This window comes from Andrena cerasifolii, chromosome 2 (genome assembly GCF_050908995.1).
Source record: "Andrena cerasifolii isolate SP2316 chromosome 2, iyAndCera1_principal, whole genome shotgun sequence".
NCBI classification, from domain to species: domain Eukaryota; kingdom Metazoa; phylum Arthropoda; class Insecta; order Hymenoptera; family Andrenidae; genus Andrena; species Andrena cerasifolii.
In genome coordinates this window covers 3,521,150-3,539,376 of record NC_135119.1, presented here as the reverse complement: position 1 = coordinate 3,539,376, position 18,227 = coordinate 3,521,150, and the positions used below count along the sequence as shown (strand labels likewise).

General features: G+C 36.9%; 1 protein-coding gene and 2 long non-coding RNA genes across 8 annotated transcripts in view; 1 reads left to right on the top strand and 2 right to left on the bottom strand.

Moving 5' to 3' along the window:
• Nucleotides 1-15,443, top strand: part of Ptp10d (Protein tyrosine phosphatase 10D) — a 135,463-nt gene extending 120,020 nt beyond the window's left edge. For 5 of the 6 annotated variants that reach the window (XM_076830233.1, XM_076830230.1, XM_076830228.1 and 2 more), the window contains 6 exons: nt 3,546-3,714; nt 5,112-5,364; nt 8,497-8,754; nt 9,779-10,163; nt 13,327-13,416; nt 14,575-15,443. In XM_076830233.1, the coding sequence (XP_076686348.1) occupies nt 3,546-3,714; nt 5,112-5,364; nt 8,497-8,754; nt 9,779-10,163; nt 13,327-13,388 (1,127 nt within the window). In that variant the 3' untranslated portion in view covers nt 13,389-13,416; nt 14,575-15,443. The remainder of the gene's footprint in view (nt 1-3,545; nt 3,715-5,111; nt 5,365-8,496; nt 8,755-9,778; nt 10,164-13,326; nt 13,417-14,574) is intronic. The other variant, XM_076830232.1, reaches the window with a different exon arrangement.
• LOC143378569 (uncharacterized) overlaps nt 1-18,227 on the bottom strand; it is a 123,903-nt gene that overhangs the window by 27,778 nt on the left and 77,898 nt on the right. The gene's annotated exons all lie outside the window — the stretch shown is intronic.
• LOC143378571 (uncharacterized) lies at nt 15,917-17,754 on the bottom strand. The gene is made up of 2 exons (XR_013088301.1): nt 17,503-17,754; nt 15,917-16,326 (listed from the first exon to the last, which is right to left on the bottom strand). It is a non-coding gene; the product is annotated as an uncharacterized LOC143378571 (long non-coding RNA).

The window sequence follows — 18,227 nt, the reverse complement described above, 5'->3', positions numbered from 1 at the left end:
CATTTGAATAATTATATAGGAACAAGCGTCAGATTTGCAATTACTCCATTGTTGAACTGTTACAGTTAATTAGTTAAGTGTTTTCGAATAAAATATTAGTACAAAATTTTTTAATCTATTAAAATGATTTCAAAATTACGATATTAATTTGAACTTATATATTCGTATTTTGTTTCTTGCAATATTTAAATATTTAGTTGTCTATTTGCACCTTAAACTTCTGCATATTGTTGATCCATTTCTGTGTTGCCGCCGCTGTGTCATTTTAGAAGAAACTTCTGCAATTCTCCTAATCTCTAAGGGCGGAGGCCTACCTAGAACGGTCAAAAGAACATGTTTCTTTGGGAATTTTTTCTCGAAAAACCGATATACTTTTACTATTAAATATTAGTCTATGGGAAAGAGTACATCTTACGGATATTTCAGTATTTTTTGTGGTAAAAAGTATTGAAACGTTTGTGAGTTATAAGCGATGCCTGCCACGTCCTTTTCTTAGTCGCTTTGCGGTGACAACCGTAGCTAGCTCGGTGCAGGATCATACAAAATTGAAAATTGAAAATTTTTTTAGATAATAGGTATATGAAATTATCTGTCTAAATTAGTCGGCTGTGCAAAGTTGAAGCATCGATATTTGCCTGCCAAGTCTCGAGTAGGGGAGACCGGGGATAAGTTGTTCCGACGGTTCTATCTTCAAAATGAAAAGAGCGTTGTACTTTAAATTATCTTTTCCGTGAGAGTTATTCACGCCACTCTGTCGCCCATTTTAATAGCGTCCGCGACAGCGAATCGTGTGGTTGTAAGCAAAGACCTATTAGTCGCGTACCAGATAAATAAATATTTTTCATTTTTTTTTCATATTTTCAAAATGTTCTGCTTAAAAAAAATATAAAAATCGAAAAATCGATTTCTCGAAAATTTCTAGGTAGACCTCCCCGCTTAAGTAACATTGATGTCACGAAATTCTTACATGCTCCAAAATTTCTAATGAATTTTTATTTAAAGTAGAAATTGGGTGCAAATATTTTAATAAAGAAAAAGTTATGTACATGTCGTGTTTATATTAATTTCGAAGGGTATACCACGATGTCGATCACAGATTACTGATTGTTATTAAACTTGTTGTCAAGTTATTATTACAGTACTTCCAGTGTATTTATATACATATGCAGGGCCGGCTTTAAGGGGGGTGGGGGGCAGGCAGGGAGACCGGCCGGGGTGCTAAATCTGTAGGGGCGCCGCTGTATACGTTTATTCATTTACATCCGTTCTGCTAATTAATTTTCGTGCCCTTGGAGGGGCGCCATGATAATCTTGTCCGGGGTGCCAAGTATGCTAAAGCCGCCCCTGTGCATATGATTAATAGCAAAGACTGAAACCAAATTTTTAATGACTTCAGTACAATTTTATTCCATTTTAATCAGTGGTTCTTTCTCAAGCTCATATAATAGAAAATTTCAAAAGATTGGAATGATCACGCGATGATCCCTAGCTATAAGAAGGTTGTTAAATTCATGCCTCATTATTTTATGTGCATGTCTGCCCAAGGATTGCTGCTGGCAGGTAAGACAATAAGTTTGTACATTGAAAAGGAAAAAGGTACAAATTATTATTGATTTAAGTAAATTAAAATGCAAAATTAATTGTTTGATCATGTGCGACGCGATTCTCCTCCTTTTTTGTTAGAAATACGTAAAAACTGTGATTACAAGCTTCTGTCAAATACTTTTCCTTAAAATTTTAACGATTTTTTTATTCTAAATTTTCAAACTCTTTTAAAATACACGTAATTTTAAAGTTTGTTAGATATTAGACGCCTTACGAAATATAAAGTAAAACATTGCAGACAACCATATGCGAGAAGCAGATATGTGCTGCTGATTATGAAAGTGGTGTATTCAAGCCATGTATTTTTTGTTTCGAGATATTTAGATGGTTGCGTTTGTGCGTGTTAAAAAATATTTTTCCATTATTGAACAAAATGTTTCATAAAATACATGCTTTTCTAATGTCAAATATATTTATCAGCGTAAAATTTTATGAGTAACTTGTACGGAAAATGTGTTTTTTAATCCTTTGAATGTCTCTCAGATTCTAAAAGTGCTCAAATGTAGCTTTCCATCTTCGCAACTTAATAAATTCCAACATTTTTTTTAACAAAAGCAATTTTTATTTTCAAATACTTTGCCACTGACAACTTTAGCATTTTTGGTAATGTATTCTTTACCACTATTTCTCTTAATTTTCCTTATATTCTCAGCATAACTATGTATATTTCACGTTTTCTTTCTTTTTTTCTTTTCTTGCCCCAAATCTAAGGTTAATACATAATACATAAATATGTAATTATTTTCTTTCTTCACAAATTAGTCACAGAGGACAAATGACTTAACACCACTATCAAAATGAACGTGAAACTGTTGCGGCTCATTATCATGTCATTGCTTACTTGACAGCAATTTTTTCATAATATTGAAATGTAAATCAAAATAACATAAAATAAAAGAAATCTCCATTTTTGAGGGTTTTGCACTTATACCACTTTCATAATCACCGGCACACATTTGTTTATCCCAACTTATTCAAGCTTATGGAATACAAATCTCAACGTTCCATTTTTCTGATACTATGTACCTAGAGACTATTAAACAGAAACAACAATGTTCGAGACAAATGTTTTCAAATATTTTCACAGAAAATAAAACGATCTGGATTCTAACAAGCAAAGTGAAGAAGAGACTCAAGAAAATCATTTCCGCTGCTTTTATTTTTTAACTTTATGACTCTGTGTCGTTCATTTTCAATATACATAAAATATGAAAGTCGAAAACGATTATTTTCGTTTGTAAATTCTACTTAGAAACAGCTCATGTTATTAACTTTATAGAAATGTTGATAATTTAAACAAAATTGGTGCCAAAAATAGGAGCGGGTCTTTTTTAAATTCATTGTTTAATTTTTTTACTAATGCGTATACCTTTTTTAAATTAAACAATGAATTTAAAAAAGACCCACTCCTATTTTTGGCACCAATTTTGTTTCAAATATCAACATTTCTATAGTTAATAACATGAGCTGTTTCTTCACGTTATTTCTCTTCAGACCGCGAAACATTTATTTAAAGAAAGTTTCTTCTATCCCCAATAGTTCCCAGAATATCACAAGAGTGAAAAGGAGCAGTTTTATTATTCAAATTAGTCGTTACAGCTACCGATAGAAAACTACTGGTCGCTTACATTTCATTTTTGAAAAATCTGCAAGGTTTTATTAAAATTGGCGTCAGACACTAAATAGATGTTCTCTGCGAATAATTGATATACTTAAGTAGATATTTCTCTAATTATGTCGACGAGTGCATAATACAAAATTGTTTGTAGTGTATCATAATGCTAATAGATTGTACAAAAAGAAATTATAATTATATGTTCCTGAGAATCCTTCGAAATGCTTGCTTCTACATAGAAATCAAAGTCCCGTAGTTTAAGTCGAAACCATTTTACGAGCAAAATGTTTGATTTCAAGCTAATTGTATGTACATGTTTAAGTAGATAAGGACAACACGGCCATCATAGTTGGAGTCACGGTTCCGATAGTGCTTTTGCTGGCTTTATTGGGTATCGGTTTGCTGGTTAGAAGAAGAAGAAGTCAAGGTCGTAAAACAACTGAAACACGAACAACCGACAATTTGTCCTTACCAGATAGCGTGATCGACACCAGGTAAATTATTACATAAGAAGAAACAAAAAAATACTTTATGTAGCAATAATTCTCCGATAAGGGTTCGTTAATTAATTTTGAGCAAACATTTCATTACTGGAGATTATGGATTACATATTTTGTCTATTTACAGAAACATTCCAAGTTCCCAAACCATAAATACAGTATTTCCTCGTTATGGGCTCGGTTTGTTGTACACGATACGGACTTTTCGCTATCCGCACCACTTCTGTCTCACTCTTGTCCGGCAAAGGCGAGAGCGAGATGGAACGAGAGCGAGCGAGAGGCACTGAAAGCGAGCGAGGACGGTACGAGGCAGACGACGCGTTGATGTTTTGTCTCGCTCCGTCTTTCGGACGCCTGACACTCTGTCCTTTGCGTGCGCGACGGGAGTGCGCGTTGGTCGCAAGCGCTTACCGTGGGCACGATAACCGCTTCGCAGAATCTGGACGCAGGCCCGACTCAAGTCTTTTTTGTGCCCTTTAGTATAATACATTTATTTGAGTTTATTGATGAACTTACTCTGAATTTTTATTTGTAGTTTAAAACAGTTGCGGTACAATTTGTAATATTTTATTTTAAAGTATATTTTCAACAATACCAGCAATGAAAATACCATTTTGCACCTCTTGTCGACTTTCATTGCTGGTATTGATGAAAATATACTTTAAAATAAAATATTACAAATTGTACCACAACTGTTTTAAACTACGAATAAAAATTCAGAGTAAGGTCATCAATAAACTCAATTAATTGTATTATAATAAAGGGCGCAATTTGACAAGTTCGCCTAGGGCGCAAAAAAGACTTGAGCCGGGCCTGCGTCATGATTTTGCGAAGCGTTTCGTGCTCACGGTAAGCGCTTGCGACCATCGCGCACGCTTGCCGCGCACGCAGTGTTCCATGTCGCTCCCCCCTTCGGCCAGAAAGAAGCGAGAAACGAATACTCGGAATTAGGGCTCTGTTCACGATAAGGGCTCAACGCCGGTCCCGACCAACGAGTCGCTAACAAGGAAATACTGTATTAATATATGTAGACATACATATTGATTGCAAATGTTTCTACAAATGGCAGCAACACGTTTAACAGAAATCAAATTTTGCAATGCTCTTAACAAACTGCTATGATTTCATTTCAAATATAGCTTTCCGTTTACAATATTATCATTCGTAGTTAGGCTGTTACATCAATCTTAAAGAAGTTGATATAAATAAATAAAATCGGTAAAAAAGGAAAACAATTTAATACAATATTAGTTAATGTATTTTGTGTATCAATAAAGACATAGGTAATATATTTTCTGGTCCTTATCGAAATAAAATTCAACAGACAGGTAGATACATATTTCAGGCACGATTAACGGTAGTGACTGATCTGTTATACTTTCTATTTATAGTCGACCGATTAAAATCGAGGACTTTGCCGAACATTACCGCACCATGTCTGCGGATTCAGACTTTCGTTTCTCGGAGGAATTCGAAGAATTGAAACATGTTGGAAGAGACCAGCCGTGCACAGCGGCGGACTTACCGTGTAACAGACCAAAGAATCGTTTCACAAATATTTTGCCCTACGACCACAGTAGATTTAAGCTCCAACCTGTGGATGATGAGGAGGGATCGGATTACATCAACGCCAATTACGTTCCTGTACGTTTCAATGCTTATACTTTTTTTAATCGAATACTTAACACTTTGAGTGCTGCAAAGTTTTGCCAAATATCGTTTCAAGTCGGTCCTGAGGTTTTGCCAACATTAATGAAAATTTCAATTTCTACATTTGTCACTAGATCTTCGTGATAATACTACCAATGGAGGAATTGATTTTGGATGAAAATGATTTTTAATTGTATGTACTTTAAATCACTTCTGCATTTCCATAGACTTCTGTAGACATTCTCGTTAGGAGAATCTCGCCAATCCACTGGTAACATTTTCATGAAGTTTTTGTAGAGGATGTAGAAATTAATATTTTCATTATTAGAAGTCACTCTGGCGACCAAGTGCAAACCAAAATTCGAGCTTGATTTGTTTTCAAAGCGACTCTTCGAGTTCGACGATTCTCGAAGAATACAGTTAATTCTCGTTATAGGCTCCACGCTCGGGAGCCTGGCGGCGAGCTTACAACGCATAGCGTCGGCTATTCTGAGCCGCCAATGAGAGCATTGCGCGAGTGACTCTCACTTTCGAACGAAGGATTCCAAGAAATTTTGGGGATAGCGACCGAGCTTACAACGCATAGTCGAAATGAGCTTATAACGAGAATTTACTGAACGATTTGAACAGAAAGACTTGAACAGGATGAAAATCCTTGGACGTGAAAACACGCCGAGGCCACTCAAAGTGTTAACGCGTGTTAACTCCTATGGCGGTCATCGATTACTTGCGTTTCCAGCTTACATTGTTTCCTTAAAACGTTTACAATGTAGAAATGCTTAAATTTCTAAGCTTATGAATAATATTACTGTCATTAAGTAATGTGTAAAATATTAAGTGTATTACTGAAAAATAATACCACAGACGAGGTATAGGATAGACCTATCAACCAATGCAGTTTTCTGTCACCGGTTTGAGGGGTCCTAGGACCCCCTTGCCATTTTAGTGTCGCATGCAACGTTACCGGTGAAGTCTCGAAACAGATTGTAACGCTACGCGTGGTAGGAATTAGAATTCAAGAAGTGTAAAACTAGGTCATTCTAACCCCGCGATATACAAATGATTCTTTTAGAGTAACAATTTGAAGATTGTTTTATAAACATATTCCGTGCAACGACCGAGAAAGAGAAGGATCACAACAAAACAAGAACACATACGCCTTTTAACCTTGCTGTCCTATTCGGGTTTATTTAACGCAAAACAAATTTATTTAACAAAAAAAATTATATAAGCAACAACAGTCTTTGTGAAAGACATGCTTTTATGATGTAACGTGGAATACCTTGCCAAGGAATTGTAACTTGGTATATTTCAATAAGGTGCTGAAGCAGAGAGGACTTTAAAAATTGTCAAAAACCCATCAGTTCCAGTATCTCGCTGAAATATTCCAACTTGCACTTATCCTTCTATCTTAACACTGTACTCGTGTTCTGGGATTCGGTAGGCACAATCGAACAACATTTCAAGTTACATATATTATTCTTACATTCTACCATAGTATTGCAAGTTAAAGAAATTCTTATATCCGACTAGAAAATTTGAGAATCGCAGCCATCGTCTCCGTTCTCACCGATTACCAGGTCTCACCACGAGGAGGCTGCTGCGTTTTGAGACCCGCAGAGAGATAGATGGAATCAAAGTTCCATCGGTCTTCCTGTACATGAAACCCTTAGCCTATCAAACCAAAGAGAGAGATGGAAACAAAGTTCAATCGATGTCTTCGGTTTAGAACTAGGGAACTCATGCAATCACTCGATTAAAATAAACTCAGCAAAGAAGGAAAGACAACGGGTGAGCATGAAAGGAGTATTCGATGGCGCAGTTCCTACCACCTTGCTGTCCGAGTTGAAAGGGAAAAGCGCTCGGCGCCTACCAGACGATTCCTGTTGCTCCGATGTGACTCGTTAGGAGCAAACATTTGACCTGACTCAAGCCGTCTAACGCGGAGATTGGGTATCGGACTGGGTGACTTACGCAGGCAGTGTACCAAGAGGTACATACCCTGCGCCCGTAACTTTTCCCTTTCGACAAGAACAGCAGGGAACGAAACTAATCCACCCATACCGATTCCATGCTCAGTCGCTTGCTTCCGGAAAGGGAAGCAGCGGTGACCTCCTCATGTATGAGAAGCCAACAATCTAGCAACAAAGCTAATGATATAGTGACTACTTGGCAATTTTACATGGGGCCTTAAATACTTCATACTATAATAAATTAATCTAGGCTTCCTTAGATGTCTTATTTCTCTAACACTTCGCACTATCACTATCACTATTACTTTTCACTAGTTTTTTTTTTAAAGTGTAGGTATTATCTTATTAAGTCTCTTCTCCCGCAAAGGGCTGAATCTGAAAGCTGAAACAATCAACCACGTTATGTTAGCAATGGTGTGGTCAGCTTGGAAGGAAACTAAGAAAAGACTTAATGAGTTGGTGCCGATCGAGATAATTTCGAATAATAGCAGAGCACGCACGAGCATGCAATACCATCGTAGATGGCATCGTAATGGATGAAATTGATGCGCGAATTGAGAATTCACGTGATACTATGCACTATGACGTGCACACACTTCACTGAACCTTTGAAGAAATACCATTTTTGAGCGCCATAGTGTCTTAATCCCCGAAATGGATTTTCTGAGAGAAATCCGCGTGAGTCGTTGACAAACCGAGTCAAAGCATAGCGTAGCAAAAGCCTACCCCAGTTTGACATAGGTCAAACTCCAACTCCAAACAAGTCACACGTATACAAGCACGCACACACCTTTCAGCATTTCAACACATTTCAGAGTAGTTGCTGAGTTGGACGCTCTTCATGAGCAGATGCCACTACATTCAGACCTTAAATTATGGGTCGGTAACACAGTTTGGGTGGCGACACAAACATCCATTAGGTGATAGGTCTATCCTATACCTCGTCTATGATAATACAGTTCTGATTAGTAAAATTTGAACAACTGTATTTTCTTTTACAATTTATTCTCTTTTTGTTCCCTTAATGTTAGTTATTCTAATCTTTGGTTTAGTGTATGAAAACTGAAAAAATAATATAGTCCCTTTTAATAGGGTATGATAAACATTCACCTACAGTTTAATGTCTCTAAGGTTCATATATCTTTTATGGTAGGGGCACAATTCTCCAAGGGAATTTATCGTTACTCAAGGTCCTCTGCATTCGACACGCGATGATTTCTGGAGAATGGTCTGGGAGAGTAACAGCAGGGCGATCGTAATGTTGACAAGGTGTATTGAAAAGGGCAGAGAAAAATGTGATCGTTATTGGCCAGTGGATACTCTACCAGTCTACTACGGGGATATTTGTGTCACGATATTGAATGAGGCGCACTATCCTGACTGGAGTATTACGGAGTTCATGTTGTGCAGAGTAAGTAATTTACGTTCCACCGATTATTTAAAAAAATAACATTAAATATTTTTTAAGGACCACAAAAACGAATCTGGGGTGCGGTTTTCTTTATATGTATAGTTCAGTTACTATCAGTTACTCTTTTCAGATACTAGGTATTTCGTAAGATGCTATCATCTTTGTGACGTTGATAATCCCAGTTTTCTGTTTCGTCAAGTTTTTTTTCGATATCGATTGCTCGCGAGCAGACTTGGGCATTAACTAAATAAAAAATTATTTAAATAACGGATGAAATAAAAATTACTGTAACTTTATTCGTTATTCAATGTTCGAAAATCCGAGTCAACTTTATTCGACACATGAATAATTTTTTTAACCTTCATTCGTTATTCGAAATTTGTATTTAAATAAAAATTTTGCCCATCTCTGCTCGTGATGTATAGGTTTCGCTTGATCCGACTTCGCGATAATTCGACCCCTTTTTGGGTCCCGTTTACCTCTGATTATGAAAACACCACTACATTCTGTATTAAAACAACCACTGAAATGAAACTCCTACTGCAAAAAAGTATTGCTTCTAACATTTAAAATTTAAGATTAATATTACTGCTATAAACATTATTTTGGAATCAGATTCATGGATCTTTTCTATTAACTTCGTAATACTAAAGCGTTACTTTTGTAACATTACAGTCCTTCTTTGAGCATACTAATATTTATATATTTATTCCAAATTTAATACGAATTTGTGTACCTACACATAGAACTTCTATTTATTTTATGTGCTCACATATTCCATTCTAAGGCGTAAAAGACTTCCTGAATATCTTGTATAAAACGTCCATTTGTTTATGAGCCGGGATTATGCAGTTTAATTTACAAAAGTAGAAACTGCAGCCTATTTAAGGTATTCCAAGTAGAATTTTAACAGCAATTTAATAACACAAGTCCCTGTGAGTTATTCTATCCCTAGTATACGTATTGAATTTCAACAACTGTTCTCACAATGTACTTAACATTGCTCAACAATGATTTCCAATAGGGGGACGTCAAAAGAGTTATTCAACATTTCCATTTCACGACATGGCCAGACTTCGGTGTACCCAGTCCACCTCAGACGCTTGCACGATTCGTGCGAGCTTTCAGAGAAAGGGTCCGGCCCGATCAGAGGCCGATAGTCGTCCATTGTAGTGCTGGGGTGGGTCGTAGCGGCACTTTCATCACGTTGGACAGAATACTCCAGCAAATCTTGATGTCCAAATACGTCGACATCTTTGGGATAGTTTGGGCGATGAGGAAGGAACGCGTTTGGATGGTTCAAACGGAACAACAGTACATTTGCATACACCAGTGCCTTTTGGCAGTTTTGGAGGGCCAAGATATGACTGGACCACCTCGGGAGATTCATGACAATCAGGGATTCGAGGGTAAGTCCTGTTTTCCATTCCCGGTCTCCATTTTTGTAATCCGGTTACCTTGAGAAAGAGCTCTGTAAAAGTGATACCATCTATATCGAGTACCAAACGAAAGACATTAAAGACGTCGTAACTAATATAAAGTGGAAAGCAACATTTGTAAATAATTTTGAATTGTTCTGGAAGTTTTGTACTTTGCATTTTTAACGATGAGTTCTTTATTGTTTTCTTATGTTTCCTTCTTGAAGATTTTCATTAATATTTGTGAATCTGTGTTCTTATGATTTTTCATGTGTTGGCCATTTTTTAGTTCAGAAAAATATGCGAAGGATTTTCCTGAAATATTATTATATTGCCTGCAGAGTAGTTCAAGCTGGTTTGCATTGCCACATATTTCAAATTCAACCATGAGTTTCTAGAATCGAAATAAATTGTTAAAAAATTGGTGACGTATTCGGAAGCTTCGAGCTAAATATGTACACATTAATCTCATCGCAACGCTTGAGCCGTCCGCCACTACGCTGTCACTGTACGGGACAGCCAGCCGCGAATTTACACTTTACCGCGCGGTTAATCTAAATCTGTTTGTCGTTTATTAGTCTGTCATATTATGCTATGTATTGGTTTGTCTACATGTACGAGTTATTTTAAATCGATGAAAAGAAGTGATGGTGTTAACCATAATAAAGTTTAAGCAAGTTGTTTTAAAACATTTATAATTACATATCATTCAACATATTTTATTTATAAGTCGATTGTATTATATTGTGAGACTAACAGAGAAATGGACCTCATTGCTATGCATTCACGATAAACAACTTATACTAACCGCGCCAGAGAGTGCGTTTCGTGCACGTATGAGCTGTCCATTATGCATAATGCATACGTGTACAGTAAGTATTCGTTATAGTGCGCCAGACATATTCGTTATATGATCGCCACCTCGCCTCACCAACTGGGGGATCTCCCTCGGAACCAGTTAAGTGTGAAAGGCGACACGAGTCAAAACAGAGCAACCGTGAAATGAGACACGAGCCAGCGTGCCGGCGCACAGTGGTCAAAAATCGAGAAAACCTGCCCAAAACATGAAGGTGACCTTTGATTTGTGCAAAACTAAGTATACTACGGTTTTCGAGGTCGCTGATTACGAATCCGAAGTCAAAATTGTAAAAAATAAAATGGCGCACCCAATATGGTGGATGCGCAAATCAGAAAAACATCCGATTTGGTCTAAACTTACAGTCTTTGTACTTTAACGGCCTCTAAAAAAATTTCCAATTTGTTCCACCTTGGGGCTTCTTAGAACTTGTTCACACAAGTGTAGAGAGTCTGAAAAAATTGTGTGAAAGCGTGTGAAAACTACGCTCAAAGTCAAATAGGCACTCCCACTTTTTTGTGTATAACTCCTAAAGTGCAACAGACAGAAAAACATATTTCAAACAAAAGTTGAATGGTGTAATAAGCGCTGCAAACTTGTGTTGACAAATTTTTGAAAAGATTTTGAGAAAAATTCATGAAGAAAAAAAACTTTTTTTCTTTAAAAAACCAATCCCATTTTTCTATATTCGATTTTCATCAAATATACGTATATTTAATCGAACTACTCCATTCAGTTTCATAGATGAAGCAGGATTTGGCTGTTGGTTGCTGATACCATATTTAGACCAAATCTGATGTGTTTCTGATATACACGTCCGTCATTTTGAGTCCGCCATTTTGTTTTTTTTGCAATTTTGACCTCAAATTCGTAATCAGCGACCTCGAAAACTTCAGGATACGAAGTTTAGACCAAATCTGATGTTTTTCTGATATGCGCGTCCGCCATATTGGGTGCGCAATTTTGTTTCTTGCAATTTTGACTTCAGATTCGTAATCAGCGACCTCGAAAACCTTAGTATACTTATTTTTGTACAAATCAAAGCTCACCTTCATGTTTTGGGCAGGTTTCTCGATTTTTTACCACTGTGCGGCGGATACTTTGTAAGAAGCCAACGTCTGGCATTTAAAGACAAATTAAATGTTTACAATTTTGGTTTTATTCTTATGAAAATATTTTTAACATATTAATGAGGTTTCTGATAAAAATAAGACCAAACACGATGTGATTTGGATCATATTGAGTCATTTTCATATTCGACTGTCGTTCATTATTCCTCATTCGCTCCCACTTTTTCTACTCGCTGTCCTTGTCTTCGACTGCCGACTGCTGCTATCGGCGAAACGTAAACACGAGCTCCGAGGCTCGACGGTATCGCTTGAATCAACAAATCAGCCCGAGCTGGAATTCGTGTCCCCATCCGATGTATGAGACAGTGAGAGCAACAACGGACTAACCCACATTGAAAATTTTTTTTCCCCTATTTTATGTGATAGTAGAACCTATTGGAATACATTGTTACTACTAACTCAACTTCGAAAAAAATGTGGGTTAGTCCGTTGTTCCTCTCACTGCCTCACATGTTCGTGCCCAGTCCTGAGACTCCCGAGTGGTGAACATGTAACGAATATTTACTGTATAGTGGTTGTGCGTTCGTACACAGCAGTAGCCACGACGGACGACCACTATAATGGCCATTCGTGCATACGTACACAGAGGTAGGTCTGCAGAAGGCCACTATAGCGGCTGTTGATGGCGAAAAGATTAAAAGATATTATGTATCCGAATTTCTAAGAAATGGGTTCTTATAGTTCGTTATATTATTTTCTCGGGTGGTCAATGCATTTGTTCTTTTTCATTCTTAAATAGAACAGGAAATTAAACAGTAGTGCATGGGTTATTCACGGTTGGGAAAGTGGTGATGGACCAAGGTGCTTCGAAACAGCATAAGCTTCTCGGAAACGTTTATTAAAAATATTTTTATATACCTAATTTTAGTAATTCGAAGCGTTGCGAATTATTAAAATTACGTTTAAAAGCACCATATCCAAATTTTATATGTGTACACACATGTTTTACAACTAAACTCAAAAGCATTAACACTTTAAAAAGTAAATCTTCACTTTATGATTGATAGTCTGGCAATGGTCGGGTAGTAGTGACATTGATACAAAAAAAAAGGGTATATGTATTCGGTTTTGTGTCCCTTTGTAAAGGTGTGCTTTTGGTAAATTGTATTACATCCATAAGTAGCGAATCACTTTCCTTCTGCAACCTTGTACTTCCCTTTGAATCCAGGCAAGAATCGAAGCTTGGTTGAAAATACAAAGAGCCCTGTTGAAGATGAAAAGGAAAGGTGACCTTCGAACTGCAAATCCTGCGTCGATGGTAATTTTGATCCTCGCTTTTTTTTCTCTTTCACCTGTTACGTATATCTAGTGTGTCGCATGTGGTAACTACACTTACTGAGGCATGCAGTATGAAATATGATTAACGTAATCTAACACATACACACACACAAAATACATCACATGATTTGAGAAAATCACCACAAGTGTTTTAACCTTCAGTTTTAATCTACATAAAAGGAGAGGCGAAAACGTGTTTCCTCCAATTAGTAATTTCGAAGAAGTAAAATCAAGTTCAAAATATTTTATTATAAATCATTTTCAAAAAATCTAAAGTGAAAATTTAAAAATCTAAAATTCTAAAATTAAAAAATTTAACATTAAAATCTAAGAAAGTACAAGACGTTAAAAAAATGAATTTCAATTGCACAATTTGCATAGAAAAAGGGGTACATTTTATTTCAAACATCCTTTGAAATGCCAAAACGTAAGGTATTGCATATTAAAAGTCTTACTTTATTACAGTTAATTTACATTTATGAACTATAATGTTTGATATTTTACGAAATGAAACTTGGGTTAAATGTATATAAATATGTCAATACTTGCAACTTTCACATGTTACAACTTATATTAAAAAAAAAAACACTTATTTTCGAAACTGTCTCCACTAATTAGGTGAAACCGTATGAAACCACATTTTTGTAATTTTGAAGCATCCATGTTCTCATATTGGTATGTAGTGAACATATAGTGCAAAATTACTTTTACATGTGTTCTTCAGCTTATTACGTACCATTGGTGTTTTCAAATCTTTGTATATAATGTACAGTAAAATATTTCAAATAAGTAATTACAAAGATCATTTCATTAGCAACGAATCACACGCGATACTCACTAACATCTAATCACAACTATTACGATACAGAATACATTACCTTAAATTGCTTTCACTTCCTGCATACTTGCTTGCAATTAATAATAGCCCGTTAAATTGACATGACAGGTATAAGTTTACACAGATCGCAACTACTTAAATTCAAACAAAACCATTAATATCCTGCAAGCTCCACCTGCATTTAATCAGACTGTTTTTCAATTAGCTTGTACAGTATGCTTATAGAGCATGGTTATAATTTAGTTCGCCCATTTCGATGATCTCTTTTTAGCTGCATTTATGTTTGTTATATTCTTGCAGATGACGAAGGAATCGCAGAATCGGGGATGTGATGCTCGAGTACCTAATTGCATTTAGGGGTCAGCGAATGTTAGGATCTAGTAGGGGGACTTTGAAAAGGTGCACTGCACCACGGAGTATCACCACAGTGAGATACTTGGACGATGGAAATACTGAGAGTGGAAGTAGAGATTGAAAATATAACGAAGAATAGTCATTGATCTGATTGATCAAAGTTTTCGTCCGGTAGATGGCAGTTTGAAAGAGAGGGCGCTATTTAACGAATGCTTCAGCAATTAGAGGAGCGCAGCGGCCGTTGTGTTTTTAGATAAACGACAGAACAGTATAGGTAGCTTTTTCACAAAGGATAACGTAGAAGCAAGTGATACAATTTTAGTTTCCTTTTTTTATAACGACGACTTGTGAAACTGTGAGCCGTACATCTGATTCGTGGAAAACTTGGGAAAGACAAAGGCAAGGACTGATTTCAACACGTGGAATGGACGTTCATTTATGGTTTTATGCAGACCTTCATCACGAGACCTGCTCAACATTGTCTCAACAATCTGGGGATGATCAATTTTTCGACAATACTTATTTATTGGAAGAAAGCAATGGCCATTAAGTGGCAGAGCTATTTGAGGAAATAATCTCGAATTTCTAGAAAAGTTACACTAACGCGAGAAAAGTAGGAAGAAGCTACTACCTTTTCTACAGTAGGCAGTATATTCTAACTTCTCCACTTGTATTTAATAGAAACTTTCCGAAGAGAACCACGTGCAAGGGAAGGAGAACCTGAAGTTCTTGTGGTGAAAATTGGCAGGTATTTGACGGGACATTTGAACAAATTCTCAGAACGATTAGACGATGATTGCTCTAAAAGAAGACGAGAAGATAAATATTATAATAAACTCAGAGGAGCAACTCTTTAACGTGAACAAATGAATTCAAAAAAATCTGAAAGTATTTAATTTTCAATATCCATTAACTATCAAAACGTATCGATCATTGTTTCCTAGATAGAAAAGGTGTTATTTGGAAAGGGTGGATAGTTAACGAATGGACAGTGATGAACGTCAACAGTTTCTTGTTTTCAACAATGGTGTACACGTTCAGAGTTCAGAAGCCGGCACGGGCGTGGGTCTGGGAATGATGTTTTGATGTGAGAGCGGCAGGGGTATCGTAGAGCAAACTGTAGTAGGTCGAAGTAGCCTCGCAAAAGCTTCTCAAAGGGCGTAACGTGTGTCTGGATTCTGGTCCGTAACGTACTGTAAATATGAATCGCCGTATCGACCATTTCGAAGGAATTAGACGATCTTAGGACGGTTCGCGAGAACACGTTGACGGAATTAAATATATAGCGACATTTCGATTTCCAAATATCATCGAGAGTGTGTCTGCTGCGGCAGTCATTGTCGGTGATTGTTTCCACGTCGACACGATCGATGGTCGCGTTTAGGTACCTATCGTGATGTAGTTAAGTCCAAGTTGCATATCTTAAGGAATGTAAGATGCGTATCTCGCATTGGGTTGCCACACTTCGACCGACACTTTCGATTTGCAACAACTCGATGCATGCAAGTGCAATGATATTCGCGGAACATAAAATCACTGATAACGTTAATACCATCAGCAATGTCTGTCCTCATAGGTTATCGTGTGAATGATAACCATCTCTATTTAGTAACGTATCTGTTCATTGATGTTAATTGTCATATTGGGATATGTTTCTTTGGAACGCTTGATGCTTCTTCTGCTTACCATAGATCAGGACTGCACAGGGAGCCTTTTTCAGCGCCTAGCGGCAAGCAACCAGCCGAACGCCGTTACTAAGCGTAGAATCAGTGAGGAGAACTGCAGTCGGATTAGAGTTAGGAGCGATGGGGCCGCAGTGATGGAGGGGGAAACACTGGGCCTGCGTCAGTCACGCACACATTACCACCGCTCCTGTAGGTGTTTCCCCCTCCATTCACTGCGGCCCCATCGCTCCTAATTCTGAGTAGGATAGGTGTGGGCTCGTAGGCACGTAGCGTAAGTATATATAGCTGGGTTCCTTGTGGGGCCACAGTGCAGAGCAGGTCCCGCAATATAATTCGGTGGGATCATGAAATTTCCAAAACATTTACTACTGCCGGCATTTCGTGTGACTTGACGGTTCGATTTTACTGATAATAAAACATTTATTGCTAATAATACTTATCTTTTCAGCGACACATAAAATAATTAGAAAGTACTATACAAATAAATAATTCGGACACAAAGAAAACAAATTTTTAAGTATCAGTATATCATTTATAAAAACTAGAACATGATACATGAATAAATATATACATATGTCCTGTGGCCCGATGGAAAGAAGACGGTTGAAATGTCACAGGGGCAAGATGGGTTCTTCGCTCGCATTGGCTCCCACTGCCCGTGTCCCGTTTGCTTACTTTGTATTCGTCGACGTTGTCGCGCCGGCCAATAGGGATATAGTATTCGGACCTGATATTCGGAGAGTTTCTCGATCGACTTGTTTCCATCGGGGCACAGTACAGTACGCATCTGGTGCTCATCATTGCACTTGTAAATTTTCTTTGTGTCCGAGTTATTTATTTGAATAGTATTAACTTTCTAATTATTTTATGTGTCGCTGAAAAGATAAGTATTATTAGCAATAAATGTTTTATTATCAGTAAAATCGAACCGTCAAGTCATACAAAATACCGGCAGTAGCAAATGTTTTGGAAATTTCATGACCCCACCGAATTATATTACGGGACTTGCTCTGCCCTGGGGCCCCACAAGGAACCCAGCTATATATACTTACGCTACGCGCCTACGAGCCCACACCTATCCTACTGCAGTTCTCCTCACTGACCCCTACCCTTAGTAATGGCGTACGGCTGGTTGCTCGCCGCTAGGCGCTGAAAAAGGCTCCCTCTGCAGCCCTGCCATAGATACTACTTCTGGACAGAGAGGGGCAACATTTTTATTTAAATAAAAATTTCGAATAACGAATGAAAGTTAAATAAATTATTCGTCATGTAAACCCGGGTTAACTTTATTTGACGAATACATTCTCGTCGAATAAAAGAATTAAATTTATTCGTTAAATAATCGAAAGTTAAAGTAACGTTTTTTATCCGTTATAAATAATTAAATTGCCCAACTTAAATGCCCCAATCTGTTTCTGGAGCATATATAAGTAGTAAAAAAAATAATTGCAGTTTATCTCTTTTGGAAAGTTTTAGAAAAATTCCTAAACTCGAAATTGAAGCTTATAAATCTTCAGATTTTTCTTGTTTTATGTACAACCAGACTGGATTTATTAATATTTAAAAAATTGAGTTTTATAACTCAGGAACATCAAGTTTGAATATATGTAGTAGGAATAGAAGGATATTCCTTTTTTCAAAAATTCGGATATTCAAATCAGAGAAATACATAATAAATTTGATAAGATATTTCGTATAAATCTGAATTTTTAAGACACTCTGTAATTTTTATTTGTGTAATCACAAATTGATTATCATATCCTTCTGAGAAGCAATCCTATTCGCTTTGTAACAAATGTTCATTCATACCTACATCCAAATTTTCCCATAAGCGTAACTGTCAACACATAGCTTCTTCGTTGACTTACCTCGAGGTACATGAATACAGAGTTTTCCTGAATTATGAGTACAAAC